At 43.2% G+C, this 12,094-nt stretch overlaps 1 protein-coding gene across 1 annotated transcript; it reads left to right on the top strand.

Annotated features, from left to right (window-relative positions):
- Nucleotides 1–5,539: 5,539 nt before the first annotated feature.
- On the top strand, nucleotides 5,540–7,441 carry E1B28_002634 (uncharacterized protein; the record flags this gene model as incomplete). Its single annotated transcript, XM_043159564.1, has 2 exons — nucleotides 5,540–6,206; nucleotides 7,278–7,441. 2 exons carry the CDS (start codon nucleotides 5,540–5,542, stop codon nucleotides 7,439–7,441), a joined length of 831 nt encoding a protein of 276 aa, XP_043003167.1.
- Between the last annotated feature and the right edge of the window lie 4,653 nt (nucleotides 7,442–12,094).

Genomic DNA, 12,094 nt, shown 5'->3' with positions numbered 1-12,094 from the left:
TGCATCCGGCTCGGTCCATGCTGCTGACAGAAATAAGAGTGTAGGCCATTTGTGGACAATAATAGATGTTCTTCAGCGTAACTTTCGTCGGACTTTTCCTGGGTCCCATCGGAAAGTAAACCTGCATATTCCCTTTGCCAATGGCATTAAAAGATCGTCCGTCAGCGGCCGTAATAGGCTCCGGAGGAATTTCGACGTAATCACTTATACTATTGCGATCTGGGGTAAAATGGCTGCTTGCTCCACAATCTATAATTTTATTGGAGTCTGTGCGGGTAGCTGCGTTGGCTGTATGTTTGCTTCAGAAGTCCGACGTGATCCAGTGTTCGGATGCTGTATAGTCCACAGAACTAGTAGCTAAGAGCACAACTCCTTCGGACTTTTCCTCCTTTTCGGCTACATTAGCACCCTTCGCAACTTTCTGCTTCTCTTTCGGCAATGCCTTAAACCAGGCAGGCACACTATCCACCTTACCTCCTCCTTCAGCATAACAATCAGTCTTGATGTGACCCTTCTTGTTACAATTGTGGCAAGTGGTATCCTTGTGGGGATTTCCACTACCTCCACCTTTTCCGCTTTTTCCGCTACGGTTCCCTTTTCGGTTTCTGTCAGATCCGTGAGCTTTATTAAAGGAAGCTACAAGGGCCTCCTGCGACTTCTTCTCCTCTGCCTGCATTAGCAATTGGTCATACTCACTTTTGAGACTTGATAAAAGTACTTCAATATCGACTGGTTGACTGCTGTTTTGGGCTATGATGGAGATCGAGGTGAGTACAGGTTTGTACATGGCAGACGATGATAGGGAATGAGTGATGTTAGATGTAAACATAAGGTCGTCAACAGGGTGTCCCATTTCGGCCAACTTTTCTCGGAGTTCCTTCATCTCCGTAATGTGATTCTGGAGGTTTCCGCCTTCCGATAATCGCATGTTTTGAAGTTTCGTCAATAAATCGGCCGCTATAAGCGATCCACGATTTTCGTTGACATCTATAAGCTTCTTCCAAACGTCGCATGCCGTCGGTAAATCTCGGACCCGTATGAAGAGTGATTTCAGAATGGTTTGATAAATGAATTCTCGGGTCTGAGCCTCCTTCTGGTCATACTCATCCCATGCATCCTCATTCTTCTCTATGGCCGCTTCTTCTACCGGTAGTAGCAACGATCCTTCTTTGTACCACTTCCCATCTTGTTGTAACACTAATTTTTCCGGCTTCTGTGCGGTCCCGAACAGGTGCCGTTTGAGTCCTTTGGACACGGCATGGTTAACGACTCTGGACTTGTAGTCTGACCAGTTCGCACTTCCCTCCTGTAGGGTAGGTAATTTCTGTACCAGTTTCAAAGCTGTCGAGGACGACACAGTTTCGTTGCCGGGGCCCATAACCTGTGATGCGCAGTGTTGAATAGAGTGTAAGAATGGAGAAACATCGGAGTTCGTCAGAGCTCTGGAGTGCGAGAAAGTGGCTAAAAGGAATGTATAACCTCAGTGGTGGTTTGACACTGAGGTGTGAGTGTACGTATTTAGTAACTATATACTCTAATGGAGATTAAAGGCACATGTTTATTTTGATATACAACACAACCTATCAGTGCTATGTGTAGCACTGACAAATCAATCAATCAACAATATAGCTATCCCAGTTGTGAAGAGTCTATCACCACTCAACACCCCAGAAGAATTGCAAGGGTGGAAATGCTTGTCAAAGGGTATGCTTCTTATCTCAAAAAGGGTAATACTAAAGACTAGGGAAAGCTAGCTCTTAGTTACAGCTATCTGTGCTACACACTTGAGCAGCTAGGGGTTTTGTAGTAGGGTTGCTTTGTGTCCAGTGGACTTAGAATGGAGAGTGGAAAGCTAGAGCTCCTCTGTGGACTATGAAACTCAATACAAAGACTGTTCTCTGAATAACTCTGAAGGTCTCTGAACTGTTCTCTGAATTGCTTGCTCTTATCCAATCTCTTATCCAATCACTGATTTAACAGGGCAGATCTAATCTCTATTTGGAGGCTATGCATGGGCAGTTGCTCTGAAACTTTCCTACACACTGGCAGTACTTGCTTGCCTTAACTACAGATACAGGCCTGGTATATATACAATTTCTACACTAGCTTACAAATCGTCTTTGGGCTTGGCTGCCCATGCTGGGTTCTTGCAGGCAATGCTATCTAGCTGCATTCTCACTCACTAGTACCGCTAGCATATGCCTCTGACTTCGCTAGTTCTTTCCGCCAGGCATCTGCACACAGTCTGGAAAAGTCTAGCTCTTAATGTCACTGGTCTCTATTCATCAGTTAGTCTCTTGGTGAGAACTCGTATGGTTTGGCGCATTTGGCACATGGAATCCGATCCTCAATCCTATCCGAGAGTGCTAGCTCTCTCCGACCTGTCCAAAGACAGTTTCTCTCTGATGCTTGCACATGTTCGGACCCCTCTCCGATCGCTCGCACTTGACTTCACCTCGTCCTTGGTCTTGGGCATGTGTTTTACTTCTTTCTGTAGCATCTGCTCGGTCTGTATGAACCGCTAGTGCTCAACACTTCAGCGCGCCTTTCACTAAGTCTGTTATATCCATGCCGGACCGATCCGGACCGACTGGTCACAATCACTTTCATTCTATTCTTACTTACTCCACTTACCTTAATCTCCGTACTACCCATTAAAGCCTAGGCTATCGGCATGGGAGTCGGCGGTCCGAATGCGGATCCGACTATTGGATCTGTCTCGGACCTTGTACATTCTATCCTATATAAGATGTACGACTTAGTAGTTACATTCTTTAGAATTAAACTCGACTCTGGTTTCCCAGTGACCTGGTCTAAGGCAGTTCGACTCAGGGAGCCGTTGTCCAATAACTTCGGCTACTGTCAAGACTCAGTCATTCTCTTCCCTATCTCCTTCGCTCTCCTCGTCGCTCTCCGACACACTCCGATCAACTCCGTTTCTTTCCTCTCTTCATCTTAGATCATTCTTCTTCTAGTATATCCTTCAGTACATATCTTATATCTTATCTTATCATTTCTCCTTTCAGTTCTGTTCGGTTCCGAGTCATTCCGCACGTCCTTAACAAAGTCCGTCTTTGTTTGAGAGCGCTCGCTCTCTCTCTTCAGGAGCCTGTTTATGACTTCATCCCTCTTAGCTACGAGTCCAGTACTGAAGCATAAGCCTCAACCTAATATCCCTTAATCGCTTTGTGCATAATAGAGTACAGAGAGTGGTCTTTCTGAATAGTGACCGCTCATGTAGTGTCTTACAGTTTTCAGGCTAGCTCTACGGGATGCTCTCTAGCTGTTTCTCAGCTGTACTAGTGTACTCTTCTAGTGGCCATAAGCTTTAACTAGCAGCTCAGGCTTACTCTAGTTCTCACACGATGTCTATATCGTTCCGAAGCACTTAGTATATGTGCTGAAATGGACATAATGTAGCGTAGATGTCAAAAGTTGCATTACTGTGAAGAAAAGTTGGTACTTCGCCAAAAGGCTGTTTCTTCCTCTCGAACTCTCATCAACTCAGTGCTTCTTGGTGGTTCTGCAAAATGACTATTCCCTTCATCCATGGCCCGCCCTCCGCTTGTCCTCTCTCTTTCCAACAACCCTGACATTTTTGTTTCAGATCCCGAACAGGTCAAAAACGAAATGATGTCATACTTCAAGGATCTCTTTCACTGTGAAGAACGGCTCCCACATGAGAAACCCTGGTTATCATCTCCATCCATGATGGCAGTCCGCAATCGCACAGAACAGGACCCCTTCATTTGGCCACAACCAATGTCGATATTGGACCTTTGCCTAATCCTTTGCCATGGTAAACCACACCTGTCTCCAGGTCCTGATCAGTGGGAGAAGTGGTGGTTCAAAACTCTGGATGACTCCAGCCTCCAACCTCTCCTAAATATGATCAATTATATTGTCACAAACTCCCACTTCCCCCCTTCCACCAACCTGACTTATCTGTCCATCATTCACAAACGTGGTTCTACCACTTTAATGAGGAACTACCGCGGGGTATGTTGTAGCAACTTGGCGGCACAAACTGCCTGTGCCTGGCTCAACTTCGATCTGACAAAGTACCTTGCCAAACATGAAGTCATTCCTCGCACACAAGTCACATCTCAACCAGGCATACAGGGAAGAGACTTACTCTCCTTCCTTGCTCAGCTACACGCATGGTCCTCTCGGAATCAACAGCTGCTGTATATCCTCCAAAGGGACCAAATGAAAGGCTTTGACATGCTTGAACCTGATGGCTTTTACGATGCAATCCACGCATATGGTCTACAGGGCCCAACCACTGTCAGCACAGTGCACTCAAAATGAAGTGCAGCACATAGCACAGTGAGTGCTACTTGCAGCACACTCATCTGCTGAGCAGCACACCCAATCGGAAGTTATTTTCCGGCTGTGCTGCATTTACCTCTGGGTGTGCTGTAAAAGGGTTAGTGTGACGTACATTTATACACAAAATTTTGGAAAATGTACTAGTAGGTGACAAGTCACTATGTAACAGTAGTGGTGACAAAAAAAAAAAAAGTGGTACGACTTTTTTATTATTATTGGCCTTTCTGTTTAAAGACAATACTCCAACATTCTAATACTTGTAGATAGTTTCTAACTACTAAATGGGATGTGATAGATATAAAATAAAATATGTATGAGCTACAGTGAGCGTTGTGAACAACGATGAGGAGGGATGATGAAGGTAAGAGGAAGAGAAGCAATGCTGTGCTGCTGTGTCCCACACTCACTTTTAAACGGCACGAGGTTTGGGGGGAAGAAGTCACATGTGTTATTCTCACAGTAGTGGCATGATCTTACTGTGAGAATAACACATGTGACTTCTTCCCCCCAAACCTCGTGCCGTTTAAAAGTGAGTGTGGGACACAGCAGCACAGCATTGCTTCTCTTCCTCTTACCTTCATCATCCCTCCTCATCGTTGTTCACAACGCTCACTGTAGCTCATACATATTTTATTTTATATCTATCACATCCCATTTAGTAGTTAGAAACTATCTACAAGTATTAGAATGTTGGAGTATTGTCTTTAAACAGAAAGGCCAATAATAATAAAAAAGTCATACCACTTTTTTTTTTTTTGTCACCACTACTGTTACATAGTGACTTGTCACCTACTAGTACATTTTCCAAAATTTTGTGTATAAATGTACGTCACACTAACCCTTTTACAGCACACCCAGAGGTAAATGCAGCACAGCCGGAAAATAACTTCCGATTGGGTGTGCTGCTCAGCAGATGAGTGTGCTGCAAGTAGCACTCACTGTGCTATGTGCTGCACTTCATTTTGAGTGTGCTGTGCTGCACATTGTATAGCCCCATGGTCTACCCCAGTCCATCATTGATTTCGACACATCCTCTCAGGCTGACGTTCCCTATCAATTGAAGTCCGCTTACGGTTATACTGACCCTGTCAGTATATCAGGCATCACAAAACAGGGAGGACCTCTCTCCCCTCTCAAATTTGCCTTGACTTCCAGCTTAGGTCATTATTGGCTGTCAGACCGTTTCCATTCTGCACCCGACACCCTCATGGTGTTGACTAAAACTGCGCTACAACATGATTTTCATGTCCCCACTGACAACATCCGCCTTCATGTCCCAATGGTTGAGGCTATAGATGACTCCTACATCACAGCAACTACACTCGCAACCTGCCAAGAAACTTGCTTATGTGTGGAACAATTCCAATCATATTACGGATCCAAAACAGACTGGAAGAAATCCCGTCTCTACATCCTCAACAGTCCCTCCCCACCTCCCAATAGAGTCATCATGCTGACAGTAAACTCCTATTGCCCCTTTGACCCCACAATCAATTACATTGCTGAGGTTGATGTAATATCAGACCACCTCACCTTCCTCCACACACCAATTGATAACCCCAAAAAACAATTCCTCACCCTTCGTGACCTCATTAACAATTTCCAGTTCCCCTCCCTGATATGCCGCTTGCCCTTCACCGCCCTATCTCGCATTCTATCGCAAACCCTGATCTCCAAAATCCGCCCCAGACTATTGTTCCAACCATTAATGCAACCAGATGCCGAGAAATTGGACAAACTGATTGCCACAAAAATCCACTCCTATCTCAGATTCCCCTTTCCACCTTCGTCTTCCCTCCTGACTCTACCCCTTGCACAATTCAGCTTTGACTTTCCATCCATTGCACTCATCAACATTGAAGCCACAATTACCGGTCTATTAAGAGACCTCAACCACCACATTTCACCTTTCCGTGATATGGCCCGCATAACTTTGACTGACCTTTCATGCTCATTCAACTTTTGTGCACCCCCTTTCTACGGCTCCTCTCTTTCACCTACTTTTCGTCACCTTGTTCGTACATATTCACACTTGTTCCCTTCTTCTTGGGTTCAAGTGCATAGCCTCATGCACAAATACAATCTTAGCTTACCATGCACAGACCAATCTCATATTCTCTCGGGCAACATCTCGATCTCTCATGTCAATTCCTCCCTTTCACTATATCCCTCTCTTCTCCCCCCCTCTGCTCGGTCCTCAGTACCCTCCCAAAAACAGATCGAAATTTTAGCAAATGCAGGTATACAATGACTATCAGACTGTATCCATTGGTCTGAAAACACCCAATACCCTCCATTAGTACCTCAGCACTCAATTTCCTTTCCAGTCCCATTGGAACTACTTTTCCCTCCACCGTTTCCTGTATTGGCAGCATGGTCAAATTTATGCTCATTCCTATCCTCTCTATCTCTACCACATTCCTCTCACCACCATACTTCCCTTACTATTCCTCCTACGCATCGCAAAATCCTCGCTGAACGTTATATACAGTCCCTCTTACACATATCTCAGTCTGCATCTCTTTTCTCGCGATCCCAACCTCAAATTCCTCCTCATATTGTTGCGTCTGATGCATCTATGATTCCTCCCTCCCCTCAAACTCTTACTTGTCATTCTATAACTTTTTCCTCTCTAGCACATAACACCTCATTTGCTTTCTCATTACCTTCTTCAAACTCCACCTATTCTATACTACATAGTGAACTTTATGGTCTTATCGTCTCTGTTTTACTTCTCAAACAGATATCTCACAATCAACAACCACATTACAACATCTACTCTGACCATCTTAACATCGTTCGTTTCCTTAACAATGCACTCACGCATCCTCCTTCTCCCTCCACATTCTTTACCTTACCTACTCGTTCATTATATTGCTGGCTTCTTGACATCTCCTCTTCTATAACTCACTCTGTCTCTTTTTCTCATATACACAGTCATACAGGAGCAACAGACCTTCCATCCCAGGCAAATGATGCCGTCGACAAACATGCGACACAGACACAAAAATACCTTGTTCGCCCTCCAACTGCCCCACTCCCGACCTTCTATATGGACGACTTTGTGTTGTACTACCTGCGAGCCGGATTTATCGAATGGCCAGTTTAGCCTTTTCTTAAAGCATTATATCACCAAATGCTTATGTTGTTGCCTTCATTCAACGTCTCAAAACACATTGATGCCACTTTTCATGATAGCAATTCCCCCCCAATCCATCCATACCTTCGGTCTTCCTCTGCATTTGCCACCACTGTGCAACTTTATTGTCGCTCAGGTCAACTTCCAACCCGATCCATCGCATCACCCCGCTTCGGTGATTCTTCACCAACCTGCAGATTTTCATGCCTCACCATCGAGACCACACATCACATATTTGTGGAATGTCCTTGATTTACTACCATAAGGCATTCATACACTGTGTTACAGATGTGCGGAGATCGACCGGACCCGAGTGGATCCGACAAATAGAATGATAGATAGAAAGAAAGAAGAAGTGAAGAGGTGATCGGAAGTGATCGGAATGTTTCGGACAGCGATGAGAGAGACGAGAGTGACGAGACTTGACAGTAGCTGAAGTTATTGGACAACGGCTCCCTGAGTCGAACTGTCTTAGACCTGATCAATGAGATAACCAGAGTTGAGTTAAATTCTGAAGTACTAGCTATTAAGAAGTACATCTTATATAGTACTCGAGGTATCTAAAGGAGATAGAGTGAAAGTAGGTGAGATCCGATCGGAGTCCGAGTCGGACAGACTAAGGAATTAAGCAAAGTTACTAGACCATATGGACACTCAGCCAAGTAGAGATAGTGGAGTAAATAATGTGAATGAGTGGAGTATAGGAATGATAGTAAGTAAAAGCATCTTGGTCTTTGTTACAAACAATCCTTGGTCATAGACTAGGGACTGGATGGAAGTGGACCGTAGTCTGGTTGGTCTGGAATGGATCCGGCACGGATATAACATGCTGATAAAGTGTGCATGCTCGTTAACCACATTGCAAATTCCATTGGGGTACCGCTATCGCGATATAAATTGGAAAAGACCTTAAAGATGCATATTTATACAATATTAACACTTATGAGTTATAAATTATGGGATTAATAGGACTAGAGTGAGCCCACACTTCTAGTTAAAGCATGAGCCTCTACAAGAGACTTTATCTGTACGAAATGTACAAAATTAGGAAAGATGAGAGACTTCACTGAAGTTCAGAAAACTGTACGAACTTCGGGAAGCAGCCGTTTAAAAACCTTCGTTCTTTTATTGGAAGGCCTCCTCTTACTCCTGGAATGCTCATAGCGAACATAGGGATTTTATTATACACTTTATTGAAACTTCAACGAGGTCTGGTTGGACTGCTCGGATATTGGAATTCTCGGATATAGAAATCCAAACAAGGATAAAGGAAGGAACATCCGATTCTCATGAACGGAAAACGGAAAGAATAGGAATTTCTCGGAAAACCAAGGAAACACAGACTTCAGCAAAGTGCACGTGTTATTTGATTTCAAGAGGGAAACCTTGGGGACAGGGCCTAGGATCGAGGCTAGATCTTCTCCAAAAAGGAATAGAACAGGAACAGGAAGAATGGATATGCCTGAAACAGGGACTCGTTCCCTAGGAAAAACAGGAGAATGCAGATATGTCGGGTACTTCGGCGAAGTCAAGTCCCTACATCGCAACCAGGAAACAAGGAACAGATATTCAATTTAATATTCGATTGGGCACTTCAGCACATAAAACTCTTGTATTATACCCGATTAAGCGAGTTTCTGTTTGACTGAAAGGGATTTCATTATTATTTACCAGTTTCACACACATTTTGGACTTTTACTATTATCTATTAGAAAAACCGTATATAAGGAGGGCAGGAAAGAGGGATTTTCCCCAGCAACCTACGAGAGGAGACACAGTTCACCTACTAGGATTCACTCGAGATTTGACCTTTGCCCCAGTCTTCACTGAAGTTGGTGTTCTGTGTTTGGAAGGATAGATTAGATTATTGCAATTGAACCTGGTATTGGCATATTGTCTTGGAATTGAACTCTGGATATTGAAGTCAATTTGGACTTATATTGAATTTGGATTGTTATTGTCTAGTTTGGATATTGAACTTGAAACCGAACTTCAGCGAAGACTTGTAAAAGCTTTGTTGAAAAGTCAGATATCGAATTTTGGGATTTGTGAATCATATTGTCACTCTTGTAGTGAAAGAACCTTGATTGAAACTACTATAAAACCGAAGACCCCACATATTCTATCTTTCTTGGTGCCTCTTAGTGAAAACTAAAGCCTTAAGAATACCGACCTCCACCCCTTACACTTGTGTATACTCTTCTTGGTGTGGTTTTGGTTTGCGCACTTCGTGCTTGAGGTGTGTTTGCTAGCCATATTTAGTGGTGTTACACAGCGTTATTACCGCAGCAATGGCATACAGCGACAGTGTTAGCAAGGGACCTTTCCTTCAATACTGCCTCCTGGCCATTGAAGTCCTCAAGGTTTTATTATGGGATGATACCAGAAATTGCACTCTCACTCCAACCAATGGATATTTGGTCACATTACGACCAGAATCGCTTCATATCTCGAGTGGCGCAATGTTTACACACACTTTCAATCCAGTTGACAGCTCGCATATGGGGTTATCTTCTACGTCTTCGTGTGTTCAATAAAAAGGAGGATACACCTTTGTCCTTGCTCCCTTTAATGGTACTTCCTATTCAACTTATTCATTTACAACTGGCCCCGAATCCATTCCCAACTATATAAATTCTAGTTTTATGCTTCTTATCTCGCTTACAGTGTCAGTTCATGTTGTATCATTTCTTGAGTCCTTCTCATATCTTCCTCTTACTTCTTTTTCTTTTTCTCCCTTTGTTATGAAGAGCTATCAAGGTATTTACTTTTGCGTACATACCTGAGTTAAATAAGTGATGTAGATAGCCAATGATATCACTTTCCAACTTTCCCCATGCATGGAACACACCAACGCTCCCAATGCTATCACGGATAAACTCTACTAGTACCTAAATAAACGCATTTTTAACATTTTTATATATAATATAATCAAAATGGGAACATAATATGAGGATTAGAGCAAGCCCAAGCTGCTAGTCAAAGCACGGGTCTATTTGCAGGTTATCTGAAGTACGAAAAGTATGAATTACCTTATAGACGAGAGTCTTCGACGTTCCGAAACCTGTAGGAACTGATGCAGCAGCCTTTTAAAAACCTTTGTTCATTTGCATAGGCCTTGTCTTACTCGCAAATACTTGTAGCAAACATGGGGACACTTGATTTTACTATCAATTTATTGATTTCTTCGATATTGGTTGAAAAGACGGAAACAACTCCTAGAAGTACATCTGGAAGTAACAATGGGACGGATGTAACGATCTAAAGTCCACTTCGGACTTAAGGAACGGAAATAATGCCGGTGGCTGTAACTTACAGCTGGAAACAAGAAAAGGGGGCGGATGTCGTCGATATCTGGTCAGAAAGGATATTCTACCAGGAAAGAACCATAGAAACGATCCCTGGAATGTAGATCGAACAGTTTTGGACTATTCCAGATTGGATAGAACAAGAGAGAACAAGGGAGCACATGGGGACTCGCATTGGAAACAAAAAGGGGTCAGGATGTATCCACATGCAAATGTCAAAGATATCCGACTCGGAACAGGACTAAAGAAAATATGAGGAAAAGAAATAAGGAATACTATATTCTGGACAGTTTTATATCTAATTGACATGTACTATACCTGATTAAGGGTACTTTGGTATCTCTGAAAGGGATTTCTCTATATTTTCGACTTTTTACCATATCTTCGACTTTTGATTATTATTTATTCGAAAAAGCGTATATAAGGAAGGGTGGTAGCAGCAGTATTTCCCCCAGTAACCTACGACAGAAGCCTAAGTGCTTTCACTAGGGAACTCTGGCTCATACTTTGCCCCACTTCTTCGAAGTTGGTGTTGTATTTAGAAAAGATTAAATTTGAACTTTGAATTTGATTTGAATTTGTTGCCACTTTGGTACTTGGAAACCTTGAACTTGTAGAGTCACTTTGACTCGAATTTGAATTGAATTTGATAGTTCTATTTGAACTTAGAAAGAATTGAACACCTCCTCGAAGTAGTGAACTTCGTAGAAAGCCTTTGTCATTTTGACTTGTGAACACAGAATTTGAATTTGTTTTGAACCATATAAAGCCCCACCTTTGAAGTCCTATCTTAGAGTTCTCAGTGAACCTTGCTGAGAGTGTCCATTGATACCGACCTCCACAAATCAACTATGCTAATTGCTAGTGTTGGGTTTGGTTTTGCACACTTCGTGCTTGGAGTGTGTTTTGCTGCACCTAGTAGTAGTTTTTAGTGCCATTAACGCGGCTCAACACTTGGTTAGTCAGTTCCATGAGATGAATGCGCGCCAACGCTCACTAACACTCAGTTGCCGTGGCGAACCTCCACGTTAACTGGCATTGGGGCTGCCTTGAGTGAGCATGAGCATGAGTTAGTACATACTTGGTACATACTGAATGAGCATTAGCATAAGTGAATATATACCAAATGAGCATGATGTTGAGGATCAGCCAATCATAGTTGGCTGCGGTTGCTCCAACATCGCCATCCATCCTGAGACCATGTGGTATTGCATATTCTAGTACCATATATAGTAACTACCTACATATGAATCAGGGAGCCTTTCTGTCCTTTTCCCCCAGTTGTCTCTCTCTGTTGACGCTGCCCCTTCTACAG

Source organism: Marasmius oreades, chromosome 10 (genome assembly GCF_018924745.1).
Source record: "Marasmius oreades isolate 03SP1 chromosome 10, whole genome shotgun sequence".
Taxonomy (NCBI): Eukaryota; Fungi; Basidiomycota; class Agaricomycetes; order Agaricales; family Marasmiaceae; genus Marasmius; species Marasmius oreades.
The sequence above is the reverse complement of the archived record's forward strand: the minus strand, read 5'-3'. Positions and strand labels throughout refer to the sequence as shown.